The sequence below is a fragment of the Thermobia domestica genome, chromosome 7 (assembly GCF_964235325.1).
Source record: "Thermobia domestica chromosome 7, izTheDome1.hap1.1, whole genome shotgun sequence".
Classification (NCBI taxonomy): domain Eukaryota; kingdom Metazoa; phylum Arthropoda; class Insecta; order Zygentoma; family Lepismatidae; genus Thermobia; species Thermobia domestica.
Genome location: NC_137460.1, coordinates 58,161,777 through 58,186,847, shown reverse-complemented (window position 1 = coordinate 58,186,847; position 25,071 = coordinate 58,161,777). Strand labels below are relative to the sequence as shown.

General features: G+C 35.5%; 1 protein-coding gene across 2 annotated transcripts in view; it reads left to right on the top strand.

Moving 5' to 3' along the window:
* The window catches only part of LOC145690137 (cytosolic phospholipase A2-like), a 120,202-nt gene that overhangs the window by 63,062 nt on the left and 32,069 nt on the right, over positions 1–25,071 (top strand). For both annotated transcript variants that reach the window (XM_081764732.1, XM_081764733.1), the window contains exons 7-11: positions 1,103–1,238; positions 2,597–2,733; positions 5,283–5,505; positions 14,249–14,362; positions 20,703–20,988. In XM_081764732.1, coding sequence (XP_081620858.1) covers positions 1,103–1,238; positions 2,597–2,733; positions 5,283–5,505; positions 14,249–14,362; positions 20,703–20,988 — 896 coding nt within the window. The remainder of the gene's footprint in view (positions 1–1,102; positions 1,239–2,596; positions 2,734–5,282; positions 5,506–14,248; positions 14,363–20,702; positions 20,989–25,071) is intronic.

The following is a 25,071-nucleotide window of genomic DNA, read 5'->3' as shown; positions in this document are numbered from 1 at the left end:
AACCAAGCAATGACCTAAATTATAACCTTCTTCTTAAAGATTGTCTCATTCACATCCATTATACTTGTCTTAGTCTATGAAAACTCTGTGACAATCCTATGAATTATGGCATTGCAATTAGACATACGTAGTTATATCATATTGGTGAGTAATAAAGATGCATCTTCATAGATAAAGCAATAGATCATTTTCTCTTTCTGATAAATCAACTTCTATGAACTGTTTACTGTGTCGCATGTAGATATATATAATTTTTGTTGACTTAGAAGTCTATAACATTATGTTAATTGGAATCGAAAAAGAAATTGTAGCTAAGTACCATGGAATGTGTTAGGAAAAGTTGAAAAATGTTGGCAGAATTATAGCATTAATTCTAGAGATAAGACTGTTCAAAATTCAAATTTTCATTTTTAATTTCAATTTTAAGGTAAATTTAACAGAGCTTCATAAAAGAAAATTACTTTCAAGAGAATGAACTCTCTCTGATGTTCAAATATAGATCGAAATAATTTCGTATTTTGGAAGAAAATGGAAACAAAATTATCTATAAAAGGAAATATTTCCAAATTAACATTTGTTGTGTAGTTAGCAACAAAATTATCTGTCTTGGGTGTACAAATATTCTTCAGAACAACTGTAGAAGTTATTTGTATCAGTTGTGTATTATGCTCAGGATTTTCTCTTTCTGAAATTTATCAATATCAACAATGATAAAAAGTAAATTGTAAGTAATAAGGACAATATAGTTATATAAGTATACATTTGCGAGAATTTCTGGTTGATTTGAAATAGTCCTGCATCCTGCACAAATATTGACAGTTTTAAATCTTTTACCTAGATAAGGTGGCTAATGGCTAGAAGTCTTATTCACTTGGGATACTTTTGTTCGTTCTAACCAGAAGACACCAGAAAGAAAATCGAAATTGTTGACTAGTTTAAAATTTAACACACATTTTTAAATGGACTTTTTTAATTAATATAAATCAGTTGTCGATAAAAAATTTAAATGTATATGGTTTTTTAAACGTAATAGATCAATTTTCCCAAAAGTTAAAATATTCCTGTACTAACGTAATGTAGTGGAATGTTATGTCTTTTCCAGTACCAAATCAGATCTGCGATATAGTTTAGCACTTTCTGAAGAAGAGAAATCATTTCTAATCGAGCGCAGAAAACACGTACTTGACGGAATGAAGAAATTAATAGGAGATGATAAAGCTCCGAAAAGTTATCGAGAGGTAAGTTAACTAAATTTTAATTGAGCAAGGATCAACTCGACCAAGTGACAGCTTTGAAGCTTTTCGTTTATAGCGTTTTCTTAAAATTTAGATTTGAATTTGTCTGAAATGTAAGATATTGCGTATCGAAATTTTAGAATTTAGAAAATATTTTAAAATAAATGCTTGAAAATAATATCGGGAAGGTTAAACATTGATAGTTTTTAGTTTAAAACGTTTTGTCTAGAGTTATTAAAATGTAAAAATATCATATTCGAACAAATTAATTACGGTATGTTTAATAATTCTTCGAAAAATGTAATGGGAAATTCAATCGGAAAACTACCGTTGGAAGACCTAAGCACAGATGAGTGAACAATATTAAGATGGATCTTGCAGAAATAGGAATACAAAGTAGATACTGGATCCAATTGGCTAAGGACAGAAGTCAATGGAGAGCTTTTGTGAACGCAGTATTGAACCTTTGGGTTCCATAGTCCATAGAATTAGTTATTTAGTTAATTCTTCGAAAAAGTTATTTGAATAATCATTACAACAATTGTCTTTATACCATTATAATAAAGTGTGCTACAAGATAGTAAAATTTCTAGAAGTTAATAATTTAAATCAATCTAAAAGTTTTTGTATCTCAAGAAATAAAGGAATAATCTTAAGTAGCTTACCCTGAATACTGTCAACAAATGTAGAAATTTAATTTGCCTGGCACAAAATTTCGCCAGTACCATGATACAGAAATAATTTTATGTACCTTATTCTGTGTACTGCCAACAAATAATGTAAAGAGGTAATTTACATAGCATTAACTTTGTCTCGTACTGTGGTATAGGGGTAATTTAATGTTGTCTATCTTGAATACTGTCAACAAATAATGTAAAGAGGTAATTTATCTATCATAAAATTTTGCTAGTACTGTGGAACATGAATAATTTTGTGTTTTCTAGCTTGAGTAATATCAATAAATAATATAAAGTGATAATTTACCTAGCATAAAATTTCGCTAGTATCATAGTACATGGATAATTTTATGTAGTCAAATAATGTAGAGGTAATTTATCTTCCTTAAATTTTCCTCGTACATAGTACAGGGATAATTTTATGTCACCTAGCCTGGATACTATCAACAAATAAGGTAAAGAGGTAAATTACCTAGCATAAAATTTTGTTACAATCATGGTCCAATGAGAAAGTTTGTACTATGCTTATATAGCATGTAGTTTGGAAACGGTGAAATCTATAAATACGAAATTGGAAATTAGAATAAAATTTTTAATAAGTTGAAAATCATTGATTTTTCAAACTCAGAGGTCGATATTGTTAAATGCAGTATTCTGTTATATGTATATTTTCTTTTCTTTCAGATTCCAGTAATAGCAGTGCTTGGATCTGGTGGCGGATTTAGAGCGATGGTTGCTTACAGTGGCGTCTTCAAAGCTTTGCACGATTCAGGAGTTCTAGATTGTGTCACTTATGCAGCAGGATTGTCCGGTTCTTCATGGTAAGACCAATATTGAATTCACTATAAATTACGAGAGTGATTCAGAAGGTAATGCCTCCAAGCCCACTACTTGGCCAATAGTACTGCAAGCATTCTAAACTGTTTATCATTAATGCACTGATGTTTAAGCTATAGAGTGTCATCTTGTTTCATCATCTTATCTCTTCTCGTTTCAGAGTAATGGAGCAATCCATGGTTTCCAGTGGTGACGTCCGGTTAAAATAGCGGACTGTTATATATATATATATATATATATATATATATATATATATATATATATATATATATATATATATATATATATAACATAACATAATGTTCGCTTCCATTCACACTTTGTTATATATATTTGCCCTAAGATAGTTTTGATGTAATAACGAGTTGCTTAAACGTAATTATTTAATTAAGTGTTCAAAATGACATAACTCAGAATGTGATACATTCGAATTTATGTATTTTTCGAAAATACTTTAACATTTACCTTCTTAATTTTTACAAAATATCTTCCTTATACACGATTTCACAATAGCGAATCCTTTCTGTGCTAAACTAACTATATAAGTATAGATAGTTATGTCTGACCCAAACTAAATAACCTAAATAGACAGCTTTGGCCGTAAAAGAAAGTGATACCATACACTACGGACCATTGTCCATATTACCATGTAAAGATCATCGTTGTAAGTTTTGCGCCCAGGAACATTCATCGCGCCGGCGACGAGTCGTGGATACACCATTACGACCCGGAAACGAAGCGTCAATCGATGGGCTACCGTCACACATCCTCTCCTCCGCCAAGAAAAGATTCAAAGTTGTCCCATCTGCTGGCAAAGTGTTGTTGACATTCTGCCAATGGTCTGGATCTTGTACCCTGTGACTTTTAGCTCTTCCCCAAACTTAAGGATCACCTTAAGGGCCAACACTACAATTGTGACGCGGAGGTGGAAGCAGCAGTTCGGCAATTGTGTCGCCAGCAGCCATCGCAATTCTTCGCCGACGACATGAAAAACCTTGTTGTGTTGCCTGTAATAGGGAGTATGTTGAAAATTGATGCCACCATTTATAGCTGACATTGCAAACTTTTTACTGATACCTGTATCGGTACTATCTGTCAAACACGAAGGTATCACCTTGGAGGCATTACTTTCTGAATCACCCTCGTATCTTCTCAATTCTTAAACAAGTCAGAAAGGACTAGCTCAGGAGAGTAATGCTCCCGAAAATAGGAACGAAAAACACATTTTTGATTGGTTGGCGTTATCCATTTCTTGCCACGTTGCATTTAAATAGGAGAAATCAAACGATTGCTGTTGTCGGTCTTCGTGGCCGAGTAGGCTAGCGCTATATGTTAGTAACAAAAATCTATTTTGGCGTGAGTTCAAGCCCGGCCCAAGGAAAGTTTTTTTTTTTTACATTTTTATAACACTTTAAATTAAAATAATATGAAAATAATACTCAAAAAAGTGATTTACTTACTTTTGTGCAAATAAGTAGTAGTAGTAGGAACGGGTTAGAAGCCCCACAGGGCTCGTTTTGTTCCCCTTGTACTCCATGATATAAATTTTGTGACCAACTTAAAACAACTGGCTAGGATAGCGCGAAAACAGCTGGCTAGAGTAGCGCGCGAAAAAAACGTACTTGCGAGAACATTGCTCTCGCGAGCGGGTCGTAGTCAGAATAGTTTCTTTTTTCTTTTTATGTAATAATTGCAAATAGGCCTGTTGTAGTGATTAGCATTGTGAATACATATATCAAGTGTTGCAACTTTTTCAGCTGACAATGAGAATCTCTCGGATTTCATTTCTTACTGAAGATCCTGTAAATAACTGATGCGATCGTTTTGATTAATGAAAGTTAACCAAAATAGAGCTTCTCAGCAATATAGTGAAAACTTGCATTCCTCAAAAAGGTTTGAATCTTCTGTGAAATACAATAATATCCTCGAGGCAAATTTATAAAGTAAGTAGTGGATTTAACAGAATTGAGTACATTTCAGATTGATATACTAGTAGAATCTCCGTGAGTTGACCATCCAACGAACTATGATCCAACTAGTCTCAACATATAGAACTATTATACATTGTATCCGACATGTGCAGTAATAGTTTGGTCCGGCAGTGTTTCAGCATAGGAGACAACCACGGAGCTAAAAGAAACACTTATATTAACTCGGAGACTGTTCTTACTGTGGCATCATAAAATAAATTCGAAGCAGAACGTTTCTACACAAAATTTACAAACTTTTTATCTTCGACAGTATCCTATAAATGCAGAGCAGATGGATACTTCAGCTAGATTTGTTGTCGAAAATAGTAACACAATCTTGGCTTTCCTTTATTCATCTACAATAGAAATTACTGACCCATTGCATTAAAATCTATAACTATTTATATCTTACCTTTAAAATTGTTCAATGAGCTTGTAAGATTTTTCGAGAAGTTATAGAAACTTCTGTCAGTGCCGTCTCATAACAAATGAACACCAAGTGGTAGATAATAATAATAATAATAATAATAATAATAATAATAATAATAATTGTTATTTACTAGGTACCTTTCAACACTATATTCACATCCAGATTTTCCAGAGAAAGGGCCTGGAGATTTACAAGAAGAACTGAAGGAGAATGTAAATAAAAATTGGGTGAAGCTGCTTACGCCAAAAGGAATGTATGGGTATATTAAGAAAGTCCTCAATAAGGCCAGCATAGGACAGCCTGTTAGCTTTACTGATTTCTTTGGTCATCTTGTTGGAGACACGCTAATGAGAGGAGTAAGTTGATTTGTTAGATTCGTTTATAGAATGTGTCGTGTTTAAAGCTTTTTTTATTGTCATATGTTTGTCAGTAAAGAGATGTGCATACCTTAGCGTAACATTTTAGTATAAATATTTTAAAGATATTGTTTAAGTACAACTTCTTCGCAAATCTTTAAACTTGTCTAAACTTTCAATAGCTTCCAAGTTGCTTTAAGTAAAATTTTATTTTGTCTTTCCTTAGGATTTATAGGATATTTATGACGAAGTATTAGAAAGTAGTATCTGGATTCAAATTCATGTAAGGTAGCGCGTATTCAGCGGGATAATACGTGATCAGTTAATCGCTCCCAGTAACATTATTTCTAGAAATTTCTTTCTTTCTGAAATTCAGGTACCTCTCCAATTATCTCTTGATGCTGGGTCGACATCCAAATCAGAGAAGTATATTATCCATTATGGTATACAGGAACAAATTTCAGAAGAAAAAAATAACTTGTTGATTATATAAGTACCTCCTGTATGGAAAGGACAAGGTGGCTCTGTGGTAATTTTAATGTGATCCCACCCAAGTAAATTTGTGGTGGACAACATCGTGTCAATGGGTTTTCTCAGGCACTCCCGTTTCCTCCCGTAGTATTATTCCACCAGTTTTTCCATCTTCATTTACTTACCTTAACCACTCGTCTGCCTTAGCCTAAAGAGCATAACGTGGGACGTTAAACTGAAAGATTTTATTTCAAGATTTTCAAACTGCTATGAAATCTACAGTTCTTAGAGTTCTTATCTGCAGTATATACAAAACTACATGCCCAATTTAAGGAGTGAAGTTATTTTATTTGTGATGTGCCATAATAAAAGTAATATTTAAAATGCAATGTGTTTTATGTTGGTTTTCGTAGCTTGCTTGTATGAAACTAAAAACTGAGGACTGAGGACCTCTGAGTAACGACGTTCTATATATATATATATATATATATATATATATATATATAATTGGTGGTTCATCGCATAACTTTATTTTGAATAAGCGTCGTTATAAATCTTCAGGTAGGTATTGCTATTATATAAATACTTGTTCCACGTAATATGATAGGCGATTAAAACACTTTTTCTTCCACAAGCCAGCAATAAATGATGTGCTGAGCAGAGGTAAAAGTACGGGGAACACGAGGGGATGCTGTCCACTAGGGATGCGCTCGAGTCGAGACATGTCTCGAATCTCGACTAGACTCGACTCGAATTCGAGTCGAGATTCGAGTCGAGACACTCTTTGTAAAATTAGAGACGAGTCGAGACAAACGTATTTCTCGACTCGAATTTTCGAGTCGAGACTCGAGTCGAGTCGAGACAGCTGGTAAAAATCTCGACTCGACTCGAATGTCTCGAAAATCTTTCTATAATTTTTAATATTATTTTGAAGAAAGTACTCGCTCAGAAACACTCGGCACGAGAATTTCGGAAACTGCAGGACTTGTCAGGTGTTCGAAGAGTGCTGTGGTGATTGTCTTCAACAAGTGGCGAAACCAAGAGGAAAAGACGTCCAAATGTCGAGGGGTTGGGCGCCCGCTACTTCATTAAAGATGTGGAGAATAAGAACGAGGACAGAAAAAGAGAAAGAGAACACTGACCGTTGGGAATTATCCCTTGTTGAAGCGATGGTTGGAGTAATAAAACCAGTTAGTATTTCCGCTGTTGTATTGTTGATTTCACAGAAATGTTCAAAAATAAGCAAAACGTGACTCTGCACAAGATGTTTACTGTTTTTTTTTTTTTTTGTTGTTTTTATACCCATAGTTTTATTATTGTCAACTGAACCCTGAGTGTCTGGGATGTTTCTGTCCCTTCTCACTTTACAATTTGAGAGGGGAGGGGGTATTATCATCAGGGTACCACTAGTAGTACACCGCTAAAAGAAATGCTTTAGTGCTGCGTCGGAAGCGGCATGTTTTGTATATATTTCTTAAAATGTTATCCATTCATAAAGTATAAATTCCCCCACCCTCCCCTCATTCTGTTTCCAATACAGAGAACCGACTCTTTAAATGAAGAACGAACCCTGAACCTTCCCGAAAATGCTAAAATGATTGATGCGTACAAATAACAAATCTGTGGATGAATCAGAAAATGCAGATACATGAGAAGATACTTGATGCAGTGCAGTCCAACACATGTAAATAGATTTGAAGTGTTCATATTTGTGTATGTGTACGTGTGTATGTGCTTGTTTCTGAGTATTTATATGCGCGTGTGTCTCGTAATTGTTATATTAATATCCACTGCATTAAGTGAAAGTATAAAATGGATTTGATGACTGCCAAATTGACGTCACATTGATAAGTCATTATTTTTTAAATATTAATAATATTAAATTAGATTATAGTTTAGCGTCGTTTTTAGGAGCAAAGCTCTACAAGACGTGAATGTACAGTTTAATGTCGGATTTGAAACACATGAGCTCCTACCATGAATCAAACCTCGTTCGAGAAAGGCGCATCGCTAACAACATAGCAACGGGGAGCTAAACATTTAGTAATATGTATATTAAGTTGTAAAATTATATTCGTTTAATTTTCACTAATATAATCTTCACAATGTAAAGCATTCGCTAGACACGTTATCTTGTTTAAAAACTGCCTATCTCTTATGTTTCCGTCTCGGGGTTGGACTGCGGGATGATAGAAATCCGAAAGAGATGTTTTTATTATATTTTGTACAGTAGATCTGCTCCTTCATAATCTCCGTGTTTGATAAGAATGAACTTCCCTGGCTCACGAAAATGTATACGTAATATAACAAACCATGCACATTAAATGCCAGACTAATATAGCAAACATTGAAGATGTTCTCCTAGAAAATTTTCTTCGGCCGTCCATGTCTGGAGGTACACAGTTTTGCAACTCAGTGGATACGATGTGGATGTATTCAAAGTCCACTGATTTACCCATCAAATTTAAATTTTATAAAAATATTATCAGTGAATACTAACCTGAGGAGAACTATTTTTTTAAAATTCGAACGCAAAAGCAGTTTTTTTTTCCACCAGGTCTCGGTAATCATCCGGTACGAAAACTGAAGTTTGTACAAGTGTTTCCCCAGCAATTTCTTTGAGAAAGGGTTTCTCCAGGAGCGTTATTTATGACGTAATTCCTGCGTTTGTTATATACATATATAGATATAAATATAGATATACTGTATATATATAAAGATATTTAGGAGCGGGTCTTTAAAATTAGTTCGGAAAGATAATATGAAAATCTGGTATAATTTCCAAGAATCTATCTAATCTAATATAAATAAAATAAACAGTTTGTTTGTGTGTTTGTCTGTCTGTATGCGGCCTGGGAACCAGACGAGTGGACCGAGAGTTACCAAATTTTGGTCAGGGGTACCTTGGCCTAGGCCCGAGATCAAGACGAAAAGTTGTTTTCAAATTTCGAACCAGGGGAGTCTCATGGGGAGGCGTTTACGGGAACCGGCTTGGGAACCAGACAAATTGACCGAGAGTTACCAAATTTTAGTCACGAATACCTTGGTCCAGGCTCCAGACCAGAGTTAAACGATTTTGTCAAAATTCGAACCAGGGGGGTCTCAGGGGTTGTTTACCGGGACATGTAAAAGTAGTATAAAATAACAGATATTAGTGTTGAATTCATAGTTTTCGCGGTCGCTGAAATGAATGGTGAAACTCCGATCACATTAACTTCCAAATTCATGCTATGCGGCACCGGGTCGGGGGTCAACGGGAAGGGGGAGTTGAGATATCGAGACATATAAAAGTAATCCACAATGACCGATATTAGTGTCAAATCCATAGTTTTCGTGATCGCTGAGAACAATGGTGACACTTCCATTAGCGATGATTTGCAAATTCAGATACCATTGTATGCGGGCCGAAAATCAGCGGGGGGAAGGGGGAATATACCGAGAGATGTAAAAGTAATCCAAAATGACCGATATTAGTGTCAAATACATACTTTTCGCGGTTGCTGAGATGAATGGTGACACTTTCATTAGTGATCACTTGCAAATTCAGCTACCATTGTATGCGGGCCGGGAGTAAGCGGGGGCGGGGATACCGAAACATGTACAAGTAATACAAAATGACCAATATTAGTGTCAAATCCATAGTTTTCGTGATCGCTGAGAACAATGGTGACACTTCCATTAGCGATGATTTGCAAATTCAGATACCATTGTATGCGGGCCGAAAATCAGCGGGGGGGGGGAATATACCGAGAGATGTAAAAGTAATCCAAAATGATCGATTTAGTCTCAGATCCATAGTTTTCGCGGTCGCGGAAATGAGGGTAATACTTCCACAGGCCTTGACTTCCATGCGAAGAATGGGTATATTTATCTATTTATCTAATATATATTGATCAAAAAAATTAGGGAATCAGATGAAAACACATGTAAAACTTCTTACGAATAATGTGATAACACTGTATCTTGTCCAGTTCAGATTAAAATCCTGAAGGCCCAACGTGCAAACGAACCGTTTGAAACATCTGTGCACGTGATCAGTGACGTGGCGCTAACAGATATCATTTTGTAGTGTGGCGCTGCCAACACATTCCAGCTCCAGGATACCTTTGTTCTCATTGTGTTTAGTGCGTCACAAATCTACGTAGTGAAATTGCGCAACAACGTGATTTGCCAGAATCGTTGACATGGCGAGCTGTCGGCAGGTTGGAAGCTGGTCAGTTACAGCGGGAGGTGTCACATGCCATAGGAGTGGCACAAAGTGTGATTTCCCGATTGTGGAATCGATTACAAACAACTTGAAGTGTTCGAAGAAGACAAGGACAGAGCCGTCCACTAGCAACCAAAGCCAGAGACGATCGTTATCTCTTGTTAACAGCCCGTCGAAACCGGCGTCAGAATACAACTCTGCTCCCGCAAGCCTTCCGAACAACAACAGGACGCACAATATCCACTCAAACGGTCCGCAATCGCCTTCGAGAAGGTGGTCTCTACGCACGTAGGCCTATGGTGTGTGTCCCATTAACTGCACGACACCGTTTTGATCGAAGAGCGAAGGCAGAGGAACATCGTGGGTTGGGACGCAATGAATGGGGCAATGTTTTGTTCTCTGACGAGTCTCGATTCAGTGTGGAGCCTGATAATCGACGTGTTTTCATCTGGAGAGATTGTGGAACACGACAGAATCCCATGTTTGTGCGAGAAGGATTCCAGTATCATGGTGGTGGACTGATGGTGTGGGCAGGAATCAGCATTGGTGAGCGTACTGAGCTCCACATCATCCGAAATGGCTCTTTGACGGCTCTCAGATATAGGGATGAGATCATGAAAACTCTTGTTCTTCCCTATGCTGGTGCCATTGGTGATTCGTTCCTTTTCATGGATGACAATACTCGTCCTCACAGAGCTCGGTTAGTGGATGAGATGCTGGATGCTGAGGGTATCGCTCGGATGAAGTGGCCAGCATGCTCTCCGGATCTCATTCCAATTGAGCATGTCTGGGATATGCATGGCAGACGAATTGCCGCTAGGCCAGTAAATCCATTAACCATTCCAGAGCTGGAAGTCGCTCTTCTGGATGAGTGACACAACATTCCCCAAGAACTCATCGATAATCTGATTGAATCCATGCCACGCAGGTGCGAGGCTCTGTTGGCTATTCGAAGTGATCATATGACTTATTAAGGAACAATCAGTGTTGTTGCCTTGCCTGTTTGTGGGCAGTTCGAGAGGTACACACATAACCGTCTTGTGTCATGAGCCATGTGAACAAGGTTTTCCGTGCCCCAACACCAGTATGTGCCCCATTTTTCTAGTGTATCTTAAAGCATTCCTTCTTGTATGATATATATGAGTCAAACACAAGCTTATTCATACACTATCTTAAGGTCTTGTGTGATGTTTCAGCTGAACCCTTAATTTTTTTGAGCATTATATACAGTATAGTGCCGTATCCAGGATATGATCAAGGGAGGGGCTAAACCATAGTTTGCAGTTTTATCCAGTGTAAAGCAGGATTGAAGCCCATTTTATGCAGTGTATACTTGAGTGTGAAGAGCGGGGGGGGGGCGATAGCCCCCTTGGATCCGCCTCTGTATATATATATATATATATATATATATATATATATATATATATATATATATATATGATCGAAAATGGCCTCGAATCCATACTCGCTGAGATGAGCAGAAGATGCCGTTTAAATCCACAAATTCAGCCCCATTAGTACTCTAAGGGGGATGGTGACATGTAAAGATAATTGAAAATTATTGGTATTAATGTCAAATTCATAGTTTTGGGGCTCCACAACTTCATTGGGGACAGTTTTGGTGCCCTTTGCGTCCAAAATGAAACTTATTCTCCCCGTGCGAAGAACGGATATTCTGCTAGTCTGTAATAATAACTAACGGAAGTTTCACTTAATATACTTCTCGCTGCTCAAATTTACTCACTTGTGCGGTATATGTGTGTAAAGTAGAATTAAAACCTGTTGCTTTAAGTATGTTTCCGTTAGCGAAATACATTGCATATATAGTAGGACGTCGATAATCCTAACGTCAAAAATTCGAACGCGGTCCCTAGAAGCTTTTTACATTTTGTCTTAACGCTAGCGAGAAACAAACAATAGCGTGTCCATCGACGTTATGTGAAGTCAGTGTTTTTACAAAAGTTCATTTATATGTAATTGTTCGTCATGTATTTTTATTTTTATTTTTTCTTAGGCCTATAAATTTTAAGTGTGACTTACAAGAACAGTGTTATTTAGAGTACAAGCAGGTTCTTCAGAAACACTAAATGTAAGTAGCCTTACGTACGGTATTGTAATTACTGTATGTACTGAATAACCACTGTATCGATAGAAGAACATACCGTACAGTATATGTAAGCCTAAATGTCATTTTCTTCGTCATTTTCGAAAATCCGAACAATTTTTGAAAATCCGAACTACCTGTGGTCCCAATTAGTTCGAATTTTCGACTTCCCACTGTATATGTTGCAGACATGTTACAGCAAGTAAGATTACTAGTATCAGGCCAACAAATAGTTTTTAAACTATATTTTCCTGTTTTTGCCAATATTTCCGAACAAATTATTTTTTTCTAATGGTTTCAAAATTTCCGGAATTTTACATAGAACAATGAAGATATCTGTATGAAATATGTTTGATTTAACATATTAACTAAAATGATTCTGTGATTAGCAAAAGTGATGATTCTGATAATACCCAAATTTTCCGTTTTTTCCCCAGCTCGGGAAAACCGTAAAAAAACTTTTTTTCACAGACCTTCACAACACTAGTCTGAACACACAGTGCACCGAACACTCCTACCGATGGCGAATGTTAACACCTCGACATCGGCAACTACAACTGAAATGAATACGTTACCATCGCCACTAGAGCTTAGCACAATGGCAGAGCGTTGCATTATCTGATGAATCCCGATATCATCTTCATCATGACGATGTGAGGGTGCGAATCCGTCGTGTTCCAAGGGAACAGCTCCTTGACAACTGTACTGGGGGGCGGAGACAAACTGGCTGCGGCTTAATTATTATCTGGGGAACATTCAGGTGAGCATCCATGTGTCTATTGGAGCTCGAGGAAGGCACCATGACGGCCGAGGCGTCACACGCTTCTTGCAGACTACGTACATCCCTTCATGACGGCCATGTTTCTCATCGGTAGTGGCATTTTTCGACAAGATAATGCACCATGTCACAAGTCCAGGAGTGTGATGGAGTGCTTCGAGGAACACAGGAGCGAGTTCCAAGTGATGTGCTGGTCCCCAAACTCTCCGGAGCTGAACCCAATCGATCACATCTGGGATGTGATTGAACGTGACCTGAGGGCGCATCACCCCCTCCCCGGAATTTACGGGAAATAGTTGACCTGTGTGTGCATATGTGGTGCCAACTCTCTCCAGCGACCCACCGAGGAACATTGCGACCACGCCAAGACGCGTTGCCGTTGTTATTCGTGCCAAAAGGTGGACATACTAACAATTAGGTAGGTAGTCATAATGGTCTGGGTGATGTGTGTGTATATTTTAACTCGTATATTTTGTCTCGACTCGAATTTCGAGACGTCTCGACTCGAATTCGAGTCGAGTCGAGACAGAGACTGTCGAGTCGAGACACGAGTCGAGACAGCAACATATTTTCGAGTCGAGACACGAGTCGAGACAACATTTTCTCGAGTCGAGTCGAGACAGGCTTAAATCTCGACTCGACTCGACTCGAATGCATCCCTACTGTCCACCCACTTCCAAAAAATTTGTACGGAGCCCCCCGTTTCTAAAATATTACAATGGGCAAAGATAGGCAGGGGGGACGACTTGACGTCATGCCGCTACCTACCGCCCCCCTACCTTTTCAGATCCACTTTTACCCCTGGTGCTGAGTAAAAAACAATCTAATTAATACTGTCACGTAAGATGTAATCCTTAATAGGCTTTGGCAACAAAATTTATTTAATTTATTTCGTGTCGTACTATAATAATATAACGACATGTTGGTTACTTCGATTTATTGATTGCAGTTTACAGTCACTTTTCAGCACTGAGGCTGTGTGAGATAGAACCCACTACTTAAAGTAGAATCTGAATCACTACTCCTGTTTATATCATAGGCAATTCTGCGCACCGGGACCATGCGTGTTAGCCACGAAGGGTCGCTATCGGTAGATTCACAAGACTTTTTTTGTTGTTCTGCTGAATGAAAAGGAATAATAATAAACATAAGACATCTTTTAATTTATCATTTTATGTTTCAGAGAAATACGACAAAACTAACCGATCAACAAGAGAAAATAAACAACGGCCAAGCCCCGCTGCCTTTGTACACGTGTTTGAATGTGAAAAAGAACGTATCAGCGAGAGTATTTCAGGTAAATATTATAATTTTTAATTATTATAATTTTGTTCATTTTAACTATATTTATTTTACGCTGAACCAAACTGGTGATGGGATGGCAAATGGGGATAGGTGCTACATTAGACTAGTTGGGGAAAGGCTATTTCCAGGGATATTAAGATCATATTATTTCCAAAATTCTCTTTATGGTTGATAAAATGAAAGTTTTAATCCATAAAAGTATTTTTTGAAGATAAATAACTTGTTGGGTATTGTTATTTTATTTACTTATTATTTATGTACAGTATTTACCCTTTGGATGCGGTTTTGGGTCGTGGATATTTAATTTCTAAAATTGCGAAGTGTTACTTATTCATATGGTACGGTACCACTTTCAAATCTATTTTTATAGCTTATTAGTTAAATTAATGTAATATAAAAACAAACTTTAAAAAATAAAAATTCACATTTACTTTTGCTTTACATCGTGGCTTAAGTGTAAATTGATAAAATTACAACATTACTACTCCAAAGTTCAGAGAAATTTACAACTGTAAGTAATCAGTAAAGTTGTGAAATATAGTATTGCACAACCTTACCCCCTTAATATATATATATATATATATATATATATATATATATATATATATATAATATAATATAATATAATATAATATAATATAATATAAAACACTTTAATGGAAGTGCTAATCAAACACTTCCTCCACTAATATTTATTCGTTATTGAAAATAAACACACAATATTTCACATAACACTAACACTTAAAAATTTGTCTTAAATATTTTTATAGTTTCGTAGTCTATTGTCCCTGTTTCACTAAACCACAGCGAGTATTATAACTCGAAATGCAGAAAGTTCTATAACACAGTTTTCCACATATTTCTGCTGCTGCTATGATTTTAATACATTATGTAATTGTTATGCACGTTAGATAATTGTAATTGCCATTAATATGCTGATAAGCTTCAGATATTTCACTTGATAGTTACTACAAGTCAGTCAGTCACAACGTCCAAAGTAAAAAAAAAAAAAAAAAAAAAGATAAGCTCCGCCAGTTATTGCCTAGTTAACCAGGAATTTAGGTTTCTGGAACATTCCACGAAAATGTTACTCATGCTCTTTGATGCAATAAAATTACATTATGTGCAGGGCCGTGCTGTGGAAAATAAGCGCCCGGGGCGAGAGTATACGACGGCGCCCCCATACATATATTCCAAGCAATTTTTCCTATCTTTTTTTCCTTTTTTCTCCCGAATTTTTCGCCCCCCTTACTTCGGCGCCCGGGCCTTACTTCGCTCCGCTCGCCCCCCCCCAGGCACGGCCCTGATTATATGTAAATGAAGTCATTAACATTATTTCATTGTTGATGCAATTATTTCTTAGTCATTACTAAACAATACTGTTTGTACTGTTCATTTCATCCAATAAGGTTTTGTATATTTTTGGATTTGTCTAAAACACATAACATGTCCTTGGTTGGCTTTCAGCTCTTTCGATTTCAAAATTACTGAATCACTGTATTTACTAGCTTTTTCAATTTATCACTACCACATTCACACACAGCTTTTGCTTCTGTTTTCACTTACACTTCCCAGACAGTGTTCGTGGGTTTCCTTAAGAAAATTTCCCTCGACAGACACAAAATTTTCCCTTTTCTTATCAAATTTTCTCTAGTTTATTGATTGTTCATTTGCTATGACAGAAGCTATGTGATAAGATTAATTTACTTATATATTAAAGTAAGTGCCAACCACATTATTCATTTACTTTTTTTTTTTTTACTTTTTCCTTCACTTTTCACAAAAAAAAAAAATATCCAGTCAACAATGGGTGTAAATTATACTACTTTGAACGCGCACACAAACTACTGCTATTGTATTGGTTTATTTCTGAATAACAAAGAAAAATTTAAGCATGTATATTAGTCAATCAGTCACCGCGAGAATTTCCCTGGATTTCCACGTTTTATCGAAATATTCCCTTTTTGCTAAATTTATCTACGAAGTTTCCCTGGTTTAGGGAAATTTCTCTCAAACTACGAACACTTCCTAGATAATACCGTTACTACTGACAAAACACTTTTAAACAAATCTAGAAACAATGAGTAAAACTACTGTTCTGTTTTTAAAATTCACTGTTTTAAAGAAAGTTCACAGGGCCTAAAATTCCGAATACTTCATTCAAAAATATTTAATCAATGTTCAAGTAACAGCAGAAGAGTGTAATGTGGGGATTTGGATGAGATCAGCTGTAGTTAAAACTATTATCTCCTCTCCAAAGGAGATTCATTTGAAGTCTTTGTTACACTGACCTTGAGATGATATGGGTATCATGTGATCTGACACCCCCTAACAATCGTGACAGTAAGTTTCATCCAGATCGGCGGCAAACTAGAGGCCAGTTATCAGTTAACACACATGAATAGGGAGTGCATACTGCTATTTCGATGTAGTGCAAATATTCGAAAAAGAGGAAATATTTTGCAGTACTATGAAGAAACTCACCTAGATGTAAATCCAGGTCAATTATAGTTATATAAATACATGAAGACTCACCGTACCACCATATCATTTGCCCTTTCGAAAGCTCTCGTAACAGCCTCTGCAACCTATGTCTCCCAACAATGTATTACTAGCTATGCGAACCTTCTCTATATGCAGGTCGATTTGTAAGATGGATTTCCTTCCCACAACAACACTGCTGATCACTTAATATGTTGCGCTGTTCACCGTGTTTGGGTCCGTGTACTCTTCACAGATGAGTAGAATACAATACTATTCTTGACTCATTTTTTTTAGACTGATTCTCGGCTTCCGTTTATCTAGCGTGCCTACAATATTTTGGAAGTGTGTCGTTATGGAAGTGCCGAGAACCCATCTGGAGAGGAATCGTGTTAGAAACTCGTATATTTCTGTACGAGTTTTAGTAATGTGCTACGACAGATTGGTCTATTGAGATTATATTTTGCAACAGTAAGGACTTCCTATGAAGGGGGCTATACGGTCCTGAGATTCTTTGATTGAGGCTAATGCTCTGCCACATTGAACCCATCTGGCGCAGGAATACCAGAAATATGGAGATATTACTTATCTTAATGACCATCTCACTTCCCGGACCCCAGTCCTATTGAGGATTCCTGAAACGCCCTTGTCCTCAAACTAACTTCCACCATAGACCGCCGAACGGTGCTTGGTTAGGATTGGGATGAATTATCTTAGTAAATGCTGGGAAAGGATGTGGCTTAATCCATGGTACGGAAATTGTTTTGCCGTTCGAGGTAACCACATCACATATTGAACAGTTTTGGCATTACAAAACCACAATATGTGTGACACTAGCAAAATAAATCACACAGTAAGTGTTCAATATTACTGTGTCGTTCAACTAGTATCTGTATCTGTTACAGGATATCTATTCCGTATATTCAGATGCTGAAGGCTGACATATGACACGCTTTTCTCCATGTTTGGCTGTTTTCGGAGAAATCTCTTAGTTCATGGATATGAATATAGCAATCTGAATATGACTCAAGTAGCAATTTGACCTTGCATCAAGCTTGCCAACACAGTTGATGCGCTAGCTTTCTGAAAACTTCCAAGACATGCCACTTTGCTTGAGGCATGCTTGCTTTTAGTTTCCCTTAGAATAGACTAGCTTGCCTGGACAAATAAAATGAAAATTTAAGTCAACCGAATGACAAGCGAAATTGTGGTACGAGAAGTCTCAGTTGACCAAAATACCAAACTATGTATTGAAAGCAGCAGTGGCGGCTAATGTTAGTGTTGCAGCGTTGCGCAACGACCAAAGTATTTCAAGAAAAATATCATTAATAGTAGTAGTAGTAGTAGTAGTAGTAGTAGTAAAGAAAAGGAAAACATACTTTCTAATATTCCATATATACTCTAAATGACATATTTTTTTACTTCTGTAACTGTCCGTTCCGTTAATCCATTTTAAAAAGCGAAAAACAATCCGTCAAAGAGTCTCTAATTTATATTTCGTTGCAGCGAGCATACAACGACCAGATTCCTTCAGCGCGCCAATTGGAGCGAATGTTAAATCTCCTTTCCCCTATCTCAGAAGTTAAAGGCTTTGGTTGTTGCAGCGCTTCTGCAACACCGCACGGTTTCCAGTGAACCGGAAGGTTTTTCGCACTAAATAAGATTTCTGAATTTTATTTTACTATCAATTAGAAATGGAATTTATTTTTATGCATTCATAATTTTAAATTACGGGACTATACTTAAGGAAACAAATATAATGACAAAAAAGTGATTGCAGAATTACGAAATAAGAAAGAAAATATGTAGTACAGCAGAAAACAAATGAAAGTAGACCCGCATTTACAAGTTAATTCTTAGTTTATATGGATAATGAAGGCTTCTTGTACAGTAATTTGTAAACCAAATATAATAAGTCAATATATAGAATCCCCCATCTGTGGATAGTATTTTATTATATACTTATTTCTTTTATAAAATAAGTGTATTTTATATTCTTGATAATTTTTCAGATAAAACAGTTTGATGGGAAACGCCACATTGAATTTGGGACTAGTTAGCAAGGCTCAGGGGCGCAGCCACTAGGGGTGTCCACAGGTCCGGACCTCCCAAAAAGTTCAAAACTCGACTAACATTTGTATACTTTCCTAACCGAACTATACTTATTTAACACAGAAATGATTGATGTAGGCTAAATATTTTATTTTACGAATCATCATGTACTCTTTCTTTTCTTATAAAAATAATCGTTCTATCATTTTTTTTTTCTTAAAATATAGGTGGCAGTAATTAAGAATTACTTAGTCTTTTCGGGTGCAGAATAAGACTGGTTCGATATTACATAGATGTATTGGACCATCCCAGCAAACATTTTTGGGTGTAAAACTGGCAATGCGTTTGTTTTGACATTCTTTGACTTTTGGCTTCCGTTACATGCTGATCTTACATCTGGCGGGTTTCAAGGTTTGCTTTCCAGAACGTATTACATTGATAAGCGTTGTTTCACCTCATGTGGAAGTATATTGTGTTGATCGTGCATTGCTTAACAACCAACACGGATGATTTGGAATGCAGTTTTTTCTTTTACGCACTGATGTATGTATATGTGACATTCGCATTACATATACCGGTACCTCTTTTATATCAACTGTTTTTGTTTTATTTATTAGATTTAATTGTATTGTGTGTGCTCTAATTCTGTAAATAATCTAAAAATTCTGAATGAATTCTATACCATGACTTCTGTAAATAACCTTTAAAAAAAAGAGAGGGAATTTGCTCAGCTTTCAACTGAGGAAAAACTTCCAAAAGGGCTTAGACAAAACAGGCAAAGGGCAATTCAGGAGAATGTTCGAAAAACAATTCGGTTTAAATTCACAGTACATCTTATGGCAGTAATGTTTGAACTAAATATATTTCCACAATTTATTTTAATTTTTTCTAGATAAACTGTGAATGAAGTGTGTTCAATTTAATTTTTTATAACGCCAATCTGTGCCACGAACTGTCTTCCGTCTTTGCTGCAGAGGAATTCGGATCACTGTCAGGGACTATTTTTGCCAGAATGAATTCTTCGCAATAATCTAGAAAACTATTTAGTGAATTTACAAAGCTTCTGAAATTAATATTCACTGTACCTATGACTTCAGCAAAATAAGAAAGGCTTTTTTTCACATCAAAAAGAATTGATACTTTCAAGGAATTGAATGTCCCAAGAAAGGTTTCACCATTTGTTATGCTTTCCATCGAAAAAGACCTGACAGTAAGAATACCAAAGTTCAACCAGCATGTATTACGCAGATTTGCTCCAATCAAAGAAAGGAGAATGGACTTACTAATTAAATAAGGTGACTAATCGGAAAAAATGTACCAAATTACTTTTTTAAAATTTTTTACGTAAAACAGAATTTTATTTAATTTCACATGCCACATAGCATTTGCGTCTAAAGTTATACTGATTAGTCAATGAGTCCAGTTTATATCTTCTGTCTCCGATTGTTCATACCGCAACACCCGAAACCACAGTTCACCGTCCGCCACTGGAAAGCAGTAATTTACAGTAGAGCATTCTGTTGTATGAATGATATTAAACTCTATCCTATCGTAATAATCAAAATTACTTCTTGGATTACAGGAATCCAAGGTTTTTCAGTAGATAAAAAAATTTGTAGCGAAAAGCGGACAAAAGTATATTTGTCTGATAAAACTAAAATACTTCCTATATCACTGAATTTTGTTTGTTCTAGTTTCTTTGAATCTTGTACTATAAGCTTTATTTCATTAATGATTTGCTTACTATTTCTTTGCCCATATGAACATTCAAGGTATCTATTTTGTTCCTTATTTTATAGGATTGGATAGAATTTAGTCCTTACGAAATCGGCATTGCAAAGTACGGAACCTTTATGAAACCTGAGAATTTTGGATCAAAATATTACATGGGAAAACTATTGAAAAAATTTGACGAATTACCACTGCATTTTTTGCAAGGCGTATGGGGAAGTGCATTTTGTATATTATTCAAGAGGCTCATACAGGAAAAAGGAAAGAAAGACATTGCAGAAATGATAAGAGATGAAAACGAACAGGTAGAAGCAGAAATGATGAGAGATGAAAACGAAGAGCTAGAAGAATTAGGTAAGTGTGAAGATTTTAAAATTTATCTGTATTAGGACACAATCTTAGGATAAGAATAGATAAGAATAGTTACTCTCTTCAACAGAAATCGAAAATACAAGACTTCTAGAATTTGATCTATTTATTTTCTTCTTCATAACCATTTTGTCCACCAAAACGTGCAAACTATTCCGTTTTTCTCCTCTGCTCACTGACGGTCTAATTTTTTTTATTTTGTTCTTCCATAATTCAACAATAAATGTTTCAGGATGGAACCTGAGATTACGGTTCGTAATATAGTAGCTTAGGAGCGAGAATTTAAATTACTTTCTATAAAAATATTTCTATAAAATTTACTGATAAAGTTAAGACAGCATCACAGTGGATTCGATTAATATATACAAATTTAAAATTCACTGGAAAAACTCACAACATAAACATACATGTTTATAATTAAATAAATGAAACTTTTGATATTCCTTCTGTGTTTTGTTTTATTCTAGGTTTTTAAAGACAACAAATACGGATGAAATATTGAAAGTTCTATTTATTTGATTATAAGCATTTCCGTAAACTTATGGAATACATTATCACATGTCACTTAAAAGTATACGATCTATAATAGTGACACATAATATAAGTATCTCCGTGAGTCTCTCTATATCTTCTACTAGCAAGCAAACTAGTTGCATCGGAAATAAATCATTAACTTCTCGATGAAAGGCAAAACTCCTAGTTTCAAACCTTTTTCAGCGGTTCAGATACGGTGATTGCATGGAGGCTGTAAGAAGAGAAGCGAAGAACTTTCCAATAAAAATTTTGTAGAATGCCTAATGTTGTCTAGGACGTGTTGTTATACAGCAAAAGATGTCGCGCGATAGGTATTCGACAAAAAGTTAACTAATGCACACCTTTGCACGGTGGATAATGCCTAGTGTTCACTTGGGCGTATCAGTAAGACGTTATAGTTGTCACAAACTGTGCTTATCCATTCAAGTAGGCTGACTTCTTCTGTGCTTTTTCTACCATAGATCGATCCATGCGATGTTGTCACATACATCAACAACTATAGCGACGTTGTCAGCACACTCTATTTCACTTAAATGAACCTTATAAGTACTTGAATATTTGTTTTTAATTTTTAGTTATGCATTAGATGGTTTAATGTCCTAGCATTATATATATATTCTAAATCTGCAATTTTAGTATTATAATAATTCATCTGCATTAATCTATTCTCTTATTAATGAACGGAAATTAATGTTAGTACTCTTTTACATAAGTGTTGATTAAAGATAACATACTGCATGCTTTGTAATTTCTTCAATTCTTGATATAGAATCATCTAATATAATTCGTAAGTAAAAAAAATATTCGAGAGGTCTTAATTATATCTAAATAATAATAATAATAATAATAATTCTTTAATCACTGATAGATCACTTATCATAAATTTAGAACTTAAATGCACTACGGATCCTAGTTAATATCTTTGTTTTGACATTGCAATTGTAAGTTTCTTCCTTTTTGAACTTCTATCAAATCTTCTATTTAAAGAAGATAATTTCTTTTCGAATAATGTCCTAATTGTTGCTTTTACTTTTAACTACGTATATTTCCAGTATTGTTTTTCTCTACTGCCCAACCTTTGCCAACATTTCCTCTCCATTCAGTTAATTTTCTCCATTCGTCCCTCCCAGATTTCATACCCTTTCAGTTGTTTTACGATGCCCATTATTCTATTACTTAATTTTAGAACGTAAAAACTAAAATAAAATTATAATAGTAATAAATAATAGAACCAACGCGGAAAATGACATCTTTTATAACATATAAGAACATTTTGAAATACCTCTATCTTTAATTGGAATAGAAAAAGAAGTCTATACTGGGACTATGCATTGCATTACTCTTATAATTTGAAGTATTAGTAAAATATAAACTATAAGTAAATAGTCCATACGGGCATGCCATACTTTAGGTGTCATTATAAAATATAAAGTATGTAGTTATTTTTATTTATCAATAAGTTTTCAACATTGAGGAGTAAACTAAGATAAGACAAATAATAACAAATAATATACGCGTAGAGAATAGAAATAAAAACCCTGCTTCCAGTTTCCATGTGTGCGTAGTAAATATGCATCGCTTATATATCTATCTATGAGCTGAATCTATGAGTATCAAATAAATAAGAACCCGCAGTAACATGACAAAGATAAGCAGATACATAATTATACTTATTGAGTAATACAATAAGTATGATAAAATATTAAATCGATCTCAGGCTTATGAGTTTCTGGTGGCATCATGTGCGTGAGTTTTCTCGGGGTTCTTCCATTTCCTCCCATATTCTTATTCCACCAGTTATATAATAATAATATACTTTCGTTAGTCACCAGTTTCCCTTAGCCTAAAGGCGACAGTCGTGAAACATTGAACTAGAAGTTTCGTTTCATTTCATTCGAAATATTACATCCGGATGAAAATATACCATTGGGAAATTTGAAAAAGTTGAGAACCAATAGTGATAGAATTGTTCTGTTCTGTTTTGTTTTTCGTAAAGAGGAATGCTGTTGTTAAAATATCTAATCCCATTCTCGGAAAAAGGCTAAAACAATAGGCTTGAGACAAGTGGAAGCTTACGTGATTCGGATTCCATGTTAACCTGTAGCTCTAACTGCAGAACTTAAAGGGCCGCTAAACTCCAATCTAATAATAACAATAGACTGCGCTTTAGGAAATACATACTTACAAAAATGCGGAAGTTTTGGAATCTTCAGGTTAATCCCTTCTAATATGTTCCTATTAGTTGTTATAAGGCTACTCGTAGATTGTTTTAACATTGAGTTCTTGTTCCATTTTCAGCATATTGCATAATTAAATATTAATAAGTTTTTACATTTTTGTGGCTACTCTTCCGTTGGTTTCCAATGAACGGTAAACACTTGTTACTGCTCAACACCGCCAATTTTTATAAGGTGAAGTACTAGTTTAAAGTTAGTCCCTGTTCGGGCTCCAATTTTTATAAGGTAAAGTACTGGTTTAATATAGTCCCTATTTGGAAAGAGCAAATTTGTGCAGCTTATTTGCACTAAAAGTGTATTTCTTGCTTCTCAAAAGTCTTAAAATATGTTCTAAATTTTGTATTTTACTGAACTAATGACGAAATGATGAGTTATAACGCATTCTTATCCTTATATCAGTGGTGCCCACCCTCCCTCGTGTCCATGACGCACCCCCCCTCAATTGCCTATCCGTAGGTGTTCTTCCATGAAAAAAAATCTTTTCGATTTATTTTTACACCCTCTCAAACATATTTCTATAGATTTTTAACCCCCCCAAATATTTCAATGACGCAGTTTGCGTCATAGCCCCCCCTTGTGGGCACCCCTGCTTATATATGATTATGAAAATAATAAATACGCAGAAAGTGTCAATGCATTTTTTTAAGAAATCGCTACTGGGTATCCAGGCACAAAAGGCCCTTGACACACACAGCAAAATTCAAACGCACATAGATTTTTTTTTTTTTTTTTTTTTGTATAATGTACACTTTTGAAATAATGACATACAAAATGACAGGCTTGAAGGTTATGAGTACATTTGATTCGGTTTCTATAGAAATCCTAAAATTTTGGGGAAACCAGCCCCTTTCCCGCGTGCGTAAATTCGCCACTGAAAGTAATAGCTAAAATAATTTAGCTATTATTTATATATTTTTGAAAGTTTATAGTAAACTCATGATATATTTATCATAGTCTGGTTCTGGCTGCCCCCCAGTTTTTACTTCTAGATCCTCTAGCGTCGACACTGAATCTGCAGCTAATTCTTGCTCTACATCTCGCCATTTTCGATCTTAGGTTGTCATGTCAGAAACACAACTGGCTATCTTCGCAACGCAAAGCGTTCTTCAAAAGTGTAAAAGTTCTATTCACACTATTTTATTAGAAATAATGAGTCCTAATTGTAACGAACCAAAACCGTGTTGTAAGTTAAAGATAAGTAAAAAAAATTCAATTTCGTAAAAATTAAATATCCGAATAGCAAGTTGTTTTCTTCTGTTATTTTCTCTGAGATTATTCAAAAGGTATATAAGCCAAA